A 16,842-nucleotide genomic window follows, 5' to 3' on the forward strand; every position below is an offset into this window, starting at 1 on the left:
CTCCTATGGAAAGGATGATCTCCCAGCTGGAGCAGGGGTTGGAGGTGCTGGTGCAGGGGGATTTGGGGCTCCTTATGGGAAGGATGGTCTCCCAGCTGGAGCAGGGGTTGGAGGTGCTGGTGCAGGGGCATTTGGATCTCCCTATGGAAAGGATGGTCTCCCAGCTGGGGCTGGTGCTGGTGGAGCTGAAGGTGGTGGCTTTGGAGGTGTTGGATCTTCTGTATGGAAAGGATGGTCTCCCACTTGGAGCAGGTGTTGGTGCTGCTGGTGTAGCTGAGGGTTCAGGGGGAGTTGGTTTTCCCTATGGAAAGGATGGTCTTCCAGCTGGAGCTGGTCTTGGTGGTGCTGGTGGTGCTGGTGCAGGGGGATTTGGGTATCCATATGGAAAAGATGTCCTCCCTCCTGGTCCAGGCACTGGTGGAGTTGCAGGTGGTGGTTTTGGAGGTGCTGGATCTCCTTATGGAATGGACGGTTTTTCAGCTGGAGCAGGTGCTGGTGGTGCAGGGGGAGCTGGGGCTCCTTATGGAAAGGGTGGTCTCCCTGCTGGACCAAGCATTGGTGAAGCTCCAGGTGGTGGTTTGGGAGGTGTTGGATCTCCATATGGAATTGATGGTTTCCCAGCTGGAGCCAGTGCTGCTGGTGCAGGGGGATTTGGATCTCCATATGGAAAGGATGGGGTCCCTGCTGGGGCTGGTGTTGGTCCTGGTGGTGCTGGTGCAGGGGAATTTGGGTCTCACTATGCAAAGGATGGTCTTCCAGTTGGAGCAGCTGTTGCTGCTGGTCCAGGGGCAGTTGGGGTTCCCTATGGAGAAGATGGTCTCCCAGTTGGAGCTGGTGTTGGTGGGGCTGGTGGTGCTGGTGCAGGGGGAGTTGCAGCTCCCTATGGAAAGGATGGTCTTCCAGTTAGAGCAGGTGTTGGTGGTGCTGGTGTTGGTGGTGCTGGTGTAGGGCCATTTGGGTCTCTCTATGGAAAGGATGGTCTTCCAGCTGGGGCTGGTGCTGGTGGTGCTGGTGCAGGGTCAGTTGGTTCTCCCTATGGAAAGGATGGTCTTCCAGCTGGAGCTGGTGTTGGTGGTGCAGCTGGTGCAGGAGGAGTTGGTTCTCCCTATGGGAAGGATGGTCTTCCAGCTGGAGCTGGAGCTGGTGGTGCAGCTGGTGCAGGAGGAGTTGTGTCTCCCTATGGGAAGGATGGTGTTCCAGCTGGAGCTGGTGGTGCAGCTGGTGCAGGAGGAGTTGTGTCTCCCTATGGGAAGGATGGTGTTCCAGCTGGAGCTGGTGCTGGTGGTGCAGCTGGTGCAGGAGGAGTTGTGTCTCCCTATGGGAAGGATGGTGTTCCAGCTGGAGCTGGTGGTGCAGCTGGTGCAGGAGGAGTTGTGTCTCCCTATGGGAAGGATGGTGTTCCAGCTGGAGCTGGTGGTGCAGCTGGTGCAGGAGGAGTTGTGTCTCCCTATGGGAAGGATGGTGTTCCAGCTGGAGCTGGTGCTGGTGGTGCAGCTGGTGCAGGAGGAGTTGTGTCTCCCTATGGGAAGGATGGTGTTCCAGCTGGAGCTGGTGGTGCAGCTGGTGCAGGAGTTGGCTCTCCCTATGGAATGGATGGTCTCCCAGCTGGGGCTGTGGCAGGAGCTGCTCATTTTCCATTTGGAGATGAGGGAGCAATGGGATCTCAGCGTGGCAGGGACAGTGGGCTGTGCAGAGCTCTGGGATATCCAGGTGGAGCAGGAGGAGAGGGTTTTTCCATGGAAGGTGGGGGTGTCGGTGGCTCCGCAGTGTGGGGCGCTGGGACTCCCTATGGCAAGGACATGGGATCAGCTGGAGCCTGGGCTGGTGCAGGTGCCGTTGGGAGGTTGGGAGGGGATGAAAGGGATTCATTCCTTGGTAAAGGAGGTGTGGGAGGTGGTGGTGGACCAGGTGGTCAATATGGAAAGGGCATTGCCAATGATGTGAGAGGATTAGGGAACCAAGGTTCAGCTGATGACAGAGAGTCACTGTCAGGTCAAGGAGATGTCAAGGGTGAGGGTAGAGATTTAGGACAGTTGGGCTCCCTTTATGGCAAAAATTCTGCCTTTGGAGGGGCAGGGAGTAAATCCCATAGCAAACCTGTTAATGGGAGTAGTTCAGATAGCTTTTTTCAAGGTCCACCGAGTCAAGGTCAGATGTCAGGTCTTTTTGGTGGACTTCCTCCAATAAGCCAGAGGAATGAGGAACCTGACTTGGGAATTAAAGCAAAGGATCTCCCGAACAATACGGAAATTACGGCCCAAAAAAAACGGTCTTGCCTGGATGATCTCAAAGGTTCGTGGTTCAGTGGTTCATTGATGACTTTGCATTTGGATTCTCACATTCTTGATCCTGCAAAGAATGGAATTTTATTTTTAGTCAGAAAAATAGATTTCTGTGTAGAAATCTGGTTGTGATCCCTTCCTAATTCTCCCACTGATTTGCTGTTTCTTACACAACTTGCTCTGATCAAATTGCCTTCAATATTTAAATGATCTTTGCTTAAATGATCTAAATCAGGTCTCATCTGTTCATTCATATACGTTTCACATCCACGTGGAACCAACCGATTCCCATAAAATTTTAAGGAATATCATTGTGTTTCTTTGATATTGTTGTAATTTAAAACTTGTTGCTAATTTAAAATTATTTTTTCTAACATCTAGTGCAAAGAACTGTGGTTTTCCAATTTCTGGGAACAATTCTTTGCTTCTATTTGATTCTTTTTAATTGGGCCTAATGTAAAGTGCCTGCTTATACTGGGATATATAATGTAAAGAGCTCTTTTCTCTTGTAACATCATAAATAATAAGGTGCTGATATAGTAAAAAGGGAGTGTTTGCAATTGTTTGAGTAAGACCTGTGGCTCCTCTAGCAAGATGATGATGTAAAAATTGTAGAAATGAGGAATTTCAAATGTATAACCTAATGGGATTACTGACAAGTTAGGAATTATCAAGGCAAACAAAATATAAATAAGGAACTAAAATCAAATTGGACTTAAAGGGGTGTTTTATTAGAGAGGGGATAAGGTTGTTAATGGAGAAGAACTTGGGAAAGGAAAGAGGAATACAGGGGTGGAGAACAGTATTCCCGGGGCTATTTGGGGGAATGTGGTCAGGCAGCCCTCTGTCTGGTCAGTGCAGAGGAAGAGGATGATGAAGCAGTATATCCACACCCTGGAACAGCCTTTTTTTCCCCACTGGCTGTAGAGGAAGCCAAGACAATTAGCATAGACATAAACCAGCAAATCCATATCTGAATAATATGATTTGTGATGAATCAGTTGCCCATGGGTTGATGGTAGGACTGTATCATGTACAGGCCACCTGGCACATCCCTTCTGAGTGTACCCAGGTAGTTACAGTGTGGGGGCACAAAGGCCTGTCATGACCACAGGATATAGATTTTAAAAAGCTCTCTTTTTTCTTTATATGCACATCCACTTTCATGTTCTCACCATTTTCCCCTGTGACTGCTCAGTACCACGGTGTTACCTCAACAAGCAGCTGGCGACGGTCCGGGTGGTGAAGGGGGAACCAGCTGAGCTGTCCTGCACTGTCAGCAAAGATGATGTGACAGGAACCTGGTTTAAAGATGGGCTAAAGGTGGGTGTCCTTCCACTCATTGTTTTCTTTGGTTAGCAATGCTCTGCGCTCTGGCTTTACTTCCTAAGTATCATGTCAAGGTGTCCTTTGCCATCTGCTGCAGCCTGACTGTGGTCCTGAAAGGATTCACAGGCTCACAGAATCCCAGAATGGTTTGGGTTGGAGGGGACTTCAAAGACCATCTTGTTCCCATCCCCCTGCCAGGGGAAGGGACACCTTCCACTAGACCAGGTTGCTCCAAGTCCTGTCCAACACTTATAGGGGTGGGATATCTCTTTCTTGATAGAAACCCAGAAAGATTTCTCCCCCTTCCTGCTACAAGGCATTCCCATTCTTGCTGACAACAGGCAGCTTTGTGTTTTCCATTCTATGTCAGGGATGGAGATGATGTGGTCACTTCCTTACAATGCAACTCTTCTTCTTTTCCTGGATGAATGAGAGAGAAATGCCAAAACCAAGGAAAAAATCTTCAAAGGATCTTTCAGGCAGGGATAACATGAAGAGTCCTTGTTCAAATTAGTGCTTAAGGTCAAGCACAGACATCATACAGAATTATAGGGTTGTTTAGGTTGGAAAAGACCTCTAAAACCATCAATTCCAACCTTGAACCCATCACCACCACCACCACACATCTATATCCTATAGATATATTCTATATCCTTTGTAACATATGCTATGTTCCTAAAGAACACTGAAAAGTAATTTCAGCTGTGGGATCCAGATGATACTGTAGGACTTCTGAGGTTTCATACTCAAGCATTGATCAAAAGTTTTGTCATTAAGAACAGAAAGAGAGAGCTTGGAGGTTGAACTAACATTTATTTTAATTGATCTTTGAAAAAAACCGAGGTCTCCGTGGGGAGTATGTTGATAATGCTTATCTCAGTTTCAGTTTGGATTGCTTTTTTCCCCTTTTCTTCTCAAAGAATGGGTCTCTGTCCTTTACCTTGTAGTTGACAAGCATGCAAGGAGTCGTGTTTGAAAAGAAAGGTCTAGTCCACAAACTAATTATTAACAAAGCTGAAGATATTCATGCTGGGAAGTACAGGTTTGAAGGTGGAGATGTGAAAACTGAAGCTTCAATTTTTGTTGAAGGTGAGTCTATTCAAACCACCAATGCAGCATGTGAACCTTGATGGGCTTTAAATATAATATATTTTATCAGAAGAGCCCCTGGTGGTCTAGTGGTAAAGGCGCGGCGCTATCACCGCGGAGACCCGGGTTCGATTCCCGGTCAGGGCCACTCCTGGGCAGATGGAGCTCGTTAGCCCTTAAAGGCAACCCACCTACGTCCTAAGGACCTCGCTGCCACCGTCCAAGCTCGCTTGGCCCCGGCAGATGAACCTTAGGATTAAAGGGTGGGCTCAGTTCCGTGCACACTGTGTCTCACCTAAAAAATCCAATGCGCAGGCTGGAAGGTTGTAAAGACCTTCCCCGGATCCTTCACTCGTGAAGACTGGCCATTATATTTTATCAGAGACCAGTAGTTGTTTATGGATAACTTTATTATAAAGAATTTCAAGATAACTGAGAGATGGGTTTTGTACAGGTTGGTGCATTTTGCATTCACAAATTTAACTAGGGAGCCTTCCCACATAGCTTCTATTGGTAACTCAAATATTTTGGGGTGCACATAACACTTTATCAGAACAGGTTCTTCATTCTTTGTGTTCAGTGTGTTGCTAATGAGAAACCTTCTCCAGTGGAAGGACAGTGTAATACCACAAAACCTTGTGATAATTATCCTGTAGCAAAGTACAAGTTTGTAAATCTCTGAGCATGAAATGAGCAGAGGTCCAAGTGTTATGACATTCTAAGAGTTACTGGCAGCATCCTGAGGGGAGCCCTTCCCTCCAAGCTTTGCCCCCTTTGAACTGTGGTTTTTAATGACTTTGTATTGCCTGATTAGACCCTCCACAGGTTGACAAAGTTCTCCTCAAAAACTTGACCAGTGTTCCCACGGTGGCCAAGGCTGGGCAGCCAGTGAAGCTCAGGATCCCCTTTGAGGGCCGTCTGCCCATCAGGGCCACGTGGCTCAAGGACAAGATGGAGCTGGCAGATGACACCAGGATCCGTGTGGATAAAACAGACACTCACACCATGCTGTCCATCCCCAGCTGTGAGAGGAAGGACCGTGGGGATTACAAGGTCAGGCTGAAGAATGACAGTGGAGTCCTGGAGATCAACTTAAAGCTCACGGTCATAGGTAAGAGCCCCGTAAATCCACTGTTGAGCTTAGGCAGGGAACCCATTGACACTGGTGACAATCTTATTTGGAGCTACAGGGTATTCCAAGAGGAACAACACTGTATTTTGCCACTGAGTCAGGGTACAAAGAAAGATTCCTGACATGCTTCTTACCCTTTAGTACAAGGTGGCACAAGTCTAGTTTGGTTTTTCACAGCCTCATCAGCTGAGTTTTGAACATTGGGAGACTGTGGGAGATGGGACTATGCTCAACATGCAAATCTGAAATGGGGTATCAAGGCCAAATTCAGCCCTACCATAAATGTCTGGGCCCTTTTGGGAGACCAGAAATGATGTTCTTCCTGTATCATCAAGCTGACTTGGCACAGTACTTATGGGAACAGTTGGCCCAGAGAGAGCAAGGGCCTGGCTGTCCCTTTCTATCAAAGTTAGAAGAGTGGAAATTTGGAAGAGGCAATTTCAGTGCCCAGCCCTCATTCTGCAGCTGTGCAGACTGTTCCATCAGGGACAGTCTCCCAGCTTGTGAGCTACTCCAAACCCAGGAGTACATCTGGGTCTGCACCCAACTCATCATCTTTCTGTCCATCTTTCCAGACAAGCCACAACCACCAGCAGGACCCATCAAAATTGTTGAGAGCTCTGCAAACGACATCACCATCCAGTGGCAGCCCCCAAAGGACGACGGGGGCAAACCAGTGCAAAGGTACATTGTGGAGAGGCTGCAGGTGGGCAAGAACAACTGGGAGACTTTGGGAGAAACCCCCAGGAGCTGCACCACCTTCACTACTAACAAAGTGGAAGAAGATACAAGCTACTACTTTAGGGTGAGAGCTGTGAACGTGGAGGGAACGAGTGATGCGCTGGAGTCGGGTGAAGTGAAGGCGGTTGGTAAAGGTAAGGAGAACTTTTTATAGTTCATAATTCAGGTTGGGAAATCTATTATCAAAGCTGACATCAAAGAAAACTCACTGCACTTTGGATGTTGCTACAGAACTAAACTTGAATGGTGGCTGTGAAGTCTTCACACAAATCTGTGGAGGCTGCACAGCAAGACCAGCAGTTTATTGTAGGCTCTGGTGATGCTGAGGTGGAGTTGCCTTCTTGGCAATGCTCCATTCTGAATTGGAAACCAATTCCAGAGGGGAAATGCAAAATGCATCCAGATCAAAGGAAAATTTTCCCAGTGTGGCTAGAAAGGGAACATGTGAGGCCTTTTCTTAACTTCATGGACAAAGCAGTGTCTCCATAGGTGCAGCATTTTTCAGCATGACCACTCCAATTTCCCTGATTTCCAAACAACTGAATGTGTTTTTTGTCCTCCAGTGAGTTCAAATACTAGACACAGTTTGGCGATGAGCACAAATGCAGTACTAGAGAGAGCAATGCTATATTCTGGTTCTTTCTACATTGATTATGTATTTTGAAAGCTTTAGCAGAGTGTTAAAAAATCCATACTTGTACCAGTTTTTATCATTAAAAGCAAGAATGATGCTGACTGTTCCTACTATGTAAGAAGGACACACCTCACTCTGTTGGCTGACAGTGGAATTGTCAGTCCTGATGACAGGTTTTTGTGAAATCAAAACTCAGGAACAAGGTCCATGCTGGATCCAGGTTTTCAAAGCACATCCATGTGAATACCTTGGGGAAACTGAAGAAGAAATGACACAGAACGCTATATTATCTTGCAATAAAAGTACACCTGCTAATAATGGAACCCTAATCTCTTTCTAGCTTCCCCTGGGGCCCCAGATCCCCCTGAGATCGTCAGTGCCAGCAGGGACACCATCACAATATCCTGGAAAGCACCTCGTAAAACTGGTGCTTCCCGAATTGTGGGATATATAGTTCAGAAACGCAAGAAGGGCACCGTGACCTGGCTGCCAGTCACCAATGGGCCTGTAAAAGGTGGGTATCCCAAATCCTGGAACAGTCTGGAAGACTTGACAAGGCAAAAAGTTCATCTGGGTTCAGGAATGGCTTAGGATCTTACACCTTTTCACATTGGTGTTTTTCCTCTGGAATTCCTGAGCTGCTGACTGGCTCCATCACAGCCATTTTAGTGTGTCTGAAGTTTTACCTTCTATTTTTCTCAGCTCTGGTGTGTACGTTTTCTCACAACTCCATTTTTCTCCCAGCTAAGGTTTCATGGCTGTGCCACAGCAAAGCCAGCTCTTGGTTTATACACAGCTGAGCCTGGGGGCAGGATTATGGTCTTTTCTAGGTTGTGTGGAGGCACCTGGAGAAGAGCACAGAGAAGTTCATGCTGCATCCTGGGATGTAGCTCCTCTGATGTCTCCATTTTCTGGAACTAAAGCCTTCACTTCACATGCAGAACTACTGTCCTTAGTCCTACAGACAGGACTTTATAAATGCAAGGGATATAAAGAAACCCAAGTGATGTGTATGAGCTCCAGAGTGTGCTTTGACTATAGCAGCATCTTCTATTAGGGATAAATCAGGAGTTCTCTGGTATAGAAGGGTTTAGGATCATCCCCTGAGGAAAAGCAGGATGCATCCTGTATCTCTAACTTATTAACTCTCAACAGCACTGCCGAGGCTGCACCTTGAGTGCTGTGCCCGGTTCTGCACCACTTAATTCAAGAAAGACATTGAGGGGCTGGAGCATACCGGGGGAAAAGAACAGAGCTGGGGAAGGGTCTGGAGCTTCTCAGGGAGCTGGGGGGGGCTCACCCTGGAGAAAAGGAGGCTCAGGGGGGACCTTCTGGCTCTCTGCAAGTCCCTGAGGAGGGGGAAGCCAGGGCAGGAGTGTGGTGGTGCGGGGTGTCAGTCTCTGCTCCCAGGGAACAAGGGACAGGATAAGAGGAAACCTCAAACTGTGCCAGGGGAGGGTCAGGTTGGACATTGGAAGGAATTTCTTCCTGGAAAGGGTAGTCAGACCTTGGATGGGGCTGCCCAGAGAGGTGGTGGAGTCCCCATCCCTGAAAATGTCCAAGGAACGACTGGATGTGGCACTCAGTGCTCTGGGCTTAGTGACAAGGTGAGGATCGGGCACAGGGGGGACTCAGCGATCTCAGAGGTCTTTTCCACCCTAAATGATTCTGTGATTCTGTGATTCAAGTGCTGTTTGATTTTGAAGGGAATAAAATGAACACATCCCAGAAGTACACATGCACTTGGATAGGAAAGGGCAGGGGAATCAATGATAGCATTTATAGCTCCTGAGAATTATTCAGTCCATAATTCTACCTGGAGTAAGGTACAGCATTGTTGTCTTCCCTCTCCTGCTGGGGAACAGCTCACCTGAGACAACACACTCCTTTCCTTCCTGCAGACAAGAAGCTGAAGGTGACCAACCTCAAGAAAGGTCTGCAATATGAATTTCGGGTGGCAGCTGTCAATGCTGCTGGCACAGGAGATGCCAGTGACCCCTCACAGCCCGTCTTTGCCCGGGATCCCACGAGTAAGTGCTCTGTTCTTCTGGTTTTGGGGTAGCTGAATGTAGACTGGGGGTGTTAGTGGAGAGCAGATATTCTTAAATGTTCTGTAAAAGTGTGTGAAGACAAAGATCAAATAACTGGGGAATGTTTCATGGTTGAGAATCAGCTTGAGGAAGGAGTGGAAGGATTTCCTGTGGGATGTCCAAGGGAAGGTGTGGCAGACTCCCTGTGTGGGGTTATGTGCAGTGTGTAGAAGGACTCGGGATGGGCTGCAGACCGTGTTGGGGGTGTTGTGGGTTGTACTGCGGGTCTGGCAGGAACAAAGATCCATCTCTGAAGAACTGGGACAAGGCATGGGCAAGACAGCGTGGTGGATATCCAGTGCTCTCCAAGAATGCTGCGGAATCTCACAAGTGACTGAAAAGATGGAACAGAAATCCTAGAAAAAGTACTTTAAACAAAATTTCTTTTTTCAGAATCCCCAGGTCAAGTGCAGGAGCTCAAGGTGAGCAGCTGTGACAGCACCAGCATCACCCTGACGTGGAACAGACCTGAGGTCAAAGACGGGAACGAAGTGAAAGGCTACGAGGTGGAGGTGAGGCCTTCCCACAGCTCCAGCTGGACCAGATGCCTCACCCTTCCTGCAGAGGCCACCACGGGCACAGTCAAGGGCCTCCAGCCCAAGGAGAAGTATTTCCTGCGTGTGAGAGCCCTCAACGACAGCGGCCCAGGAGAGGCCACAGAGCTCGAGGCCTTTATGGAGGCTGCTGCCCCTGTGGGTAAGTCTGTGGTTCCTTTCAGAGGGAACAGGAGCAGCAAGGGCTGTAGGACATTGGGATGAGCTTCTTTCATGTCCCAGACTAACAGAAGAATGATGAGTATTCACAGCTCCTCTGCATTCTTGTTATCTGGTCAAATTGCCAGAAAATTCTGAATATTTAACTGATATTAGATGCGCAGTGCACAGTGTTCAGTTCATGTTAGAGACTCATCAGAATAAAAGAACCCCCAAAACTCTTTTTTCTCTTTGCATTTATATTTTGCACCCTGTGCAGAGCCCTACCACAGTCACCAGATAGAAAACATTTCCACTTTTCCATCTTGATTTACAATCTGTAGTTCTGCTTTTTTTAACTGCTACTTGGGAATTTTGCAGAATTACAGAAGTAAGAGATAGTTCTGTAAGGGATTCATCTTCCTTAACTTGGGACCTAAGGGAAGTTGTCTACTTTTGAGCTATGCCTGGAGACTCCTTTTGTAATCAATCAGTACATAAAATAAGTCCATCTGGGAAGCAGGTTTTTCAGTTTTGTAGTGGAAACACTAAATACAATTTACCAGTATTGTATTTGGCATTAAAAAAATAATACTAAATACAATAGTATATTATATTGGTTAAAAAATAAATATATTTTGAATACTAAAAGAATATTATTTGAAATAAACTCTGGCTGGTTTCCTGTGGGTTTTCTGTACTCTGTATTGCAAGTGTATTTTGTAAGTGTCCACTGGAATTTCCTTTTCTCCAGACACCATTTAAACACAAAAGATCTTCCCTGTGATGGGGTAAAGAGCCAATTTATCTGTGACTGAGACATCACATGAGTACAGAGATTGTTGTGAATGTATTTTTATGTGATTTCCCCTTCTTTGCTCGCAGTGATAAATAAATAGTCATGGAATTTGAAATGTGTAAAGTCTAGGGGTGAATCAGGGAGCTTCTTTTTCACCGTGAGTTCCTCACCAGCCTCAGCTCTGCTGTGGGGAAGGCACTGGGGTATCCAGCACCTGAGACTGTCACCAGTGTACAACTATTCAGTGCAATCCCTGTGTTTTCCAGTTCCTCCCAGATTACTAATCGATGACACAGTGAAAAACCTCCTGGTTATAAGAGCAGGAAACACCATCCGGGTGAATATTCCCTTTGAGGTACGTATTCCATGGGTTTGTAGAATTTCCTGCCAGTTTCTATGCTCTAAGTCAGTAGTTGACATGAAAACTGAGCCACTGTTTTCTTGCCATGCTCCTTAGTTTACAAGACACCGGGCAAATCCTTTGGCTGCCTGTGCTGTGTGTACTTTCTGGGTGAGGAAAGCACCAGCAGAAATTCAGCTGTCACTTGTTGGCATCAGTGCATTATGAGGTTATACCTCTGCTAACAAGGCACAAAGCTGTCCATCCAACCTTATCAACATTAACATCATCTGCCACTGCTCTGGCAGACTTAAAAAATAATTAATTTTTATATTATATATTTATATTTACTGTTTATATTAGATACTATATTTATATAATAGAATAAATTATATAAATTTTATTAGTATATAAAATTATATAAAATAATATTATAAAATATAAATATGAAATAAACAATATATATATAATATAAATAAAAAGACAATAAAATTTAAAAAATTTCCCTCTGACTCCCTCAAAAGGACCTGGGGTTGCTTTTCTAGCAACACCTTGTTGACTGTGTTTGTCTCACTAAGCAGCAGAATTTAAGCTCTATGGCTTGAGAAACAGGCAGGCACTGACAGAAATCCGGGGGGCTTTGGAATCAGCTTGGAACAACAAAGGTTTTTATTCACAGAAAGGGTGGTCAGGCATTGGAAGGGGCTGCCCTGGAGGTGATGGAGTCCCCATCTCTGGACGTGGCACTCTGTGCTCTGGGCTGGGATCAGTTACAGGCCGGACTTGATGATCTCAGAGGTCTTTTCCAACCTTAACAATCCTGTGATTCTGTAAAGTCTGGGGTATCAAGAGGAGGTGGATGAAGGCCAAGCGTGATATTTGCTGACCTTTCTCCTGATCTCTGGGAGAACTGAGACCAAAGATGGTACAAGGGAAGTAAAGACCGTGAGGATGCTTTTTCTTTCCAAACCCAATAGATCTTTTTTAAAAAGTAGAAAATATTAATTCCTGATGGCATCTGTTCTTGACACAGAATACTTTGGCTGCTATAGTTCTAAACACTTTACTGCAAAAACATCCTTAAAGACACTGAGAAAGAAAACAGTTACAAAGAAAGTTCAGAGCACATTAGGGCTCTTAGATCCATCTTGGCTCCATATTTCTAGATATGACTCCACCGTGTCGTTCAGGTACATATTTGGGACGAGAAGTAATGAAACTACAGATGTAAGGACACAATCTAGAGGTGAAACAAGTGGTCTGTTACTCATGCTGTTCTTTCCAGGGATCTCCAGAGCCAGTGGTGATCTGGTTAAAGGATGGGCTCCCTCTTCCCAACCGGGCTACCATAAAAACCGAGGACGGAACCACCCGGCTGCTGATCGGGGCAGCCGAGCTCGGCGACAGCGGCACCTACAGCGTGGAGCTGCAGAACGAGCTGGGCAAGAGACAGACCTTCAGCTTCCAGGTCCAAATTACAGGTAACTCACTGCCATCCGTGTGTACCAGCCACTCCCAGTGTCAATCCAGGCTGTGTGGGATGAAGGGATTGAGAGCAACCCTGAGAGGAAGGACTTGGGGTGTTGGTGGAGGAGAGGCTGGACATGACCCAGCCCAGAAACCTCACAGTGTGTGCAACTGAGGGAGGGGATTCTGCCCCTCTGCCCCCCTCAGGTGAGACCCCACCTGCAGAGCTGCCTCCAGCTCTGGGGGGCCCTCTAGACCTGCTGGAGTGAGTCCTGAGGAGGCCACAGAGATGTTCGGAAGGCTGGAGCCCCTCTACTCTGGAGCCAGGCTGGGAGAGCTGGTGGTGTTTACCTGGAGAAGAGAAGGCTCCAGGGAGACCTTGGAGCCCCTTCTAGTGGCTAAAGGGGCTCCAGGAGAGCTGGAGAGGGACTTGGGACAAGGGATGGAGGGACAGGACAAGGGGGAATGGCTTCACATTGACAGAGGGCAGGATTAGATGGGATATTGGGAAGAAATTCTTCCCTGTAGGGGTGATGAGGCCTTGGCATAGGTTGCCCAGAGCAGCTGTGGCTGCCCCATCCCTGGAAGTGTTCAGGGCCAGGTTGGAGCAACCTGGTCTACTGGAAGGTGTCCCTGCCTATGAGAGAAGCTTTAAAGACCCTTCAGCCCAAACCAGTCTGTGATTCTGTGATTTACTGAGAATAGGCAGCAGGCAACAAGCTCAGTTTGGCAGGGTGAACTGTGATGCAGTTTGGCCACTCAGGCACAGGGAGAACAGGGTACAGTTTTTCCATGGGATTCAGTCTGGGCACTTCATTATATCACTTTTCTGCAGGACAGAGCAATCCACTGATTAAAACTGTACTTCCAGAGTGACTCTGCTGAAAAGGACCAGTCCAGGTCCCACAAACAGACACTGCAAACCCCAGGAGCAGTTCATGCTCTCTGGAAAAGCCTGAGGGGAGTCAGCACAGGCTGTAGGACACTGAGCCCCATCTGAAACATCTCTCTGAGCTGTGTCCCCAGGAGGGGAAGCAGTTCAGCTCTGTCACCCTCCTCTCCTCCTTGCAAGAAGGGCAGGAGGCCCAGCAATGCAGATGTTCTGCAGCAGCAGCTCAGTTCATAGCAAAAGTGTTTGTGTGGCTGGAGAAGGAATCAAATTTTCCCCTTCCAATGATCAGGATCTTTACTGAGCCCCCATGGGATAGACTCCAAGTTTTTAGGGTTCTGCACTGTGCCACTGTCTCTACACCTGTGACATTATTTGCCCTCAACTCACAGACATCCCACAGCCTCCTGGACCACTTAAGTTGGAAGAGAATGTACCCAACACAGTGACAGTGACCTGGGAACCATCAGAATCTGAGAAGTGGGAAAAGAACCTCTACTACACTGTCCTAAAACGGGAATCCGAGAAGGGCGTGTGGCACGTGGTGGGGGACCTGCTCTACAACAACAAGTTCACGTTCACCAGTGTGATCCCAGGCAGGGATTATTACTTTAAGGTGGTGGCAAAGAACAGCCTGGGAGCCAGTGCTCCATCTGAAACTGTGCAGCCTTGGAGGATTCGAAAAACAAAGGGTAAACCAGTTTTTTTCAGCTATTTCTCTGTTTGTGTTGTTATGCTTTGTTTCTTTTATTGTTTCTAACACCCCATACTGAAATAGTTCTCTCCTCCTAGGAATGTTTAGAACAAGAATGCCTAGAGATATTCCAGTTTTGTCCTTTCTGCAGGGACATTGTGCAGAGAGTTCCTTCATTCGCAGCCCTTATATTGTGCAATTTGCCACAAAATGAATTCCTGGAAAAATCTATTAAGTTTTGCAGAAACCAAAGTTTCTGGCTCCAAAGTTAAATCCAGGGTAATGTGAGAAGTTGCACAGGTTACAATCCGTGGGTGCATAGGATCTCTGGGAATTACAGTGCAGAATTTCAGACTCTTCACAGCCAAGTGTCTGACTGAAAACCAGCCCTGCAAACTTCACTGCTGGGAGCTGGATCTGAGGGTCTGTTTGTGTTTTTCTGTTTGTTTTTTACAGCTGAAATCCGAGTCACACCCCAGAAATACAGGGGAGTCAATCAAAACCAGCACCCAAGATTCCTTGTCCCGCTGAAGCCCCACGTGGTGGTGACAGGGAGTGAGTGTCACATGAGCTGTGCAGTTGGGGGCCACCCGCCCCCAAAAATCACCTGGTACAAAGACAGTAGAGACCTCTCCAATGATCCAAACTATTTCTGCACAAACGACTTTGGAGTCTGCTCCCTGGTTATCATGGGGGTCACCAAACAGGATGCAGGAGAATATAGGGTGGAAGCCTCCAATGAAGTGGGTTGTGTCTCCAGCAGAGCCTTCCTCGCCATCAAAGGTAAAATCTGCAGTGTTCTTCCTTCCCTGGGGGATGCCATGGTGTGTCATTGCTGCCAAGGGCCTCAGAAATGGTCTCATGCAGTTCTACCTGCTGTAGAACAAGTGCAGTCTCCTACTTTATTTCACTTCTGATTATCTTTTTTTAGTGATCAAGTAGGGAACAGAACTAGAAATTAAAAGACAGATGTAAAAAAAACCACTCGGTTTCTACATGAGACAGAGGTTTAGGTTGATTCTGATAAAATATTTTAGAAAGAACAATCCCATTTTCATTGGATAAGATAATATCTCAGTTGGGTTTATCTCCAGTGCAGGATCTGCAGAATAAAGATCCTGCAGATGTGCAAGTTGAGGTGGAGCAGCAAGGGAACAGTGAAGGTTTGGTGGCCAAAGACAATGGGAAGGGAGGAAAGAGAGGGATGTGGTGAGGGCCACTGAGATCCTGATGTGAATGGAGAAGTGGGATTGACTAAGGATGGATAAACTTATGCCTAAATATTGCTGGTGCTTGTACTCAGTGAAATATCCTTTACTTTGAGTCAAATATTTTCCCTTTAATGCAAAACACTGCAATGGGATTACAGTAGTGGAGAAATGGGTCAGTTAAATCCCCAGATTTCACAGATTTCACAGAATATTCTGAGTTGGAAGGGACCCATAAGGACCATCCCTGTCATCCTTTTGCAGACATTGGTCTTTTTGGCCCAGCTCCCCCTCTCCAGGGGGCCTTTCAGACTATTTATCATCTCCTGCATTACAATACTGAGACAATTCTCCTTCTCTTATTTTCAGATTCCACCCTGTAGCTTGACCCTCCTGACAACATCCCTGCACTGCTCTGTGAATGAGAAGGTTTTAGTGAGGACAGGTCCATACTAAAACTGTGCATTTATTTTCAGATGTTCATTTTAGCTTGAGGGGTTAATTTTTCACATCCAGTAATTGCATTTTGAACACGATGCTGCATTTTAGTCAAAATCAGGGGGAAAATGCTTGAAGAAAATTGTATTTTTTGTAATGATCATGGCTTTCCACTAGACCTTTAAAACACACATTAGAAGCTTTGCAAACACAGAAGATGAGAGGAAAAGTAGTTGGCCAAAATGAAACTTTCCATGGAGAGCACAGGCAGGAGAGACCATCCCACCACACCCCTTACCTGCTGTCAGGCTGCAACAGGGATATTTCTGACCACCAGAGATCTCTGAGGTTGGCCTTTCCCATGTGGTTTTCTAAGCCAAAACAATCCCTTTGGATTCCAATGGATTCTCAGCAGGTTTCCTAATCCTGGGAGAAGTAGTTCTACATGTATTGCATACCAGTAGCAGCTAAGTATGTTATTTTCCTTAACCTCTAAGTTAAAAGGAATGTCTGCCTGCTCATTTTAATCTGGGTAAGAGATGAATTCTCAGACCAGCCTGGCATGGAATTAGTGGCACTCAGTGAAAATGCCCTCCTGGGAAGGACTGTAAATCTGCCACCAGCTGTATCAGTGTGAGCAGAGCAGCCCTACAACAAGTGCTGTAAGAAAGGCTGTGTCAGTCCTGAACTGCCACACCAGTGTCACCTCTGCATCCTCACTGCCCCTGTCTCGTGGCACTGCTGGAACGGTTCTGCCTGATACAAAAAGATGTTAAAAACCTTTCATGTCTGATCAGAAATAAGAGGTACCAGCAGAGACTTCCTACCATGGCAGGGGAATTCCACCACTGAAAAGAGGAGACTGGAAAGCAAAATGTTCTGGTGAGTGTAGGAAGGTACCACAGCCTGAGCACCAAAGGTACTTCTGTGACAGCATCCAGAAGACAGGAGAAAATACATTGAAGACTCCAATTCCCTGCATCCTCAGACAACCAAAGCCTTCCATGGGGCTGAAATG

The 16,842-nt window shown here is 46.8% G+C and overlaps 1 protein-coding gene across 1 annotated transcript in view; it reads left to right on the forward strand.

Moving 5' to 3' along the window:
* Nucleotides 1-15,769, forward strand: part of IGFN1 (immunoglobulin like and fibronectin type III domain containing 1) — a 33,017-nt gene extending 17,248 nt beyond the window's left edge. The window contains 14 exon segments of the mRNA XM_050322762.1: nt 3-205; nt 207-2,292; nt 3,481-3,605; nt 4,559-4,700; nt 5,515-5,811; nt 6,408-6,707; nt 7,548-7,721; nt 9,109-9,237; nt 9,691-9,993; nt 11,055-11,143; nt 12,414-12,609; nt 13,877-14,176; nt 14,635-14,961; nt 15,756-15,769. Of these exon segments, the coding sequence (XP_050178719.1) occupies nt 3-205; nt 207-2,292; nt 3,481-3,605; nt 4,559-4,700; nt 5,515-5,811; nt 6,408-6,707; nt 7,548-7,721; nt 9,109-9,237; nt 9,691-9,993; nt 11,055-11,143; nt 12,414-12,609; nt 13,877-14,176; nt 14,635-14,961; nt 15,756-15,769 (4,685 nt within the window).
* The last annotated feature ends 1,073 nt before the right edge of the window (nt 15,770-16,842 follow it).

Source organism: Myiozetetes cayanensis, unplaced genomic scaffold (genome assembly GCF_022539395.1).
Source record: "Myiozetetes cayanensis isolate MyiCay16 unplaced genomic scaffold, myiCay2020 scf29, whole genome shotgun sequence".
NCBI classification, from domain to species: Eukaryota; Metazoa; Chordata; class Aves; order Passeriformes; family Tyrannidae; genus Myiozetetes; species Myiozetetes cayanensis.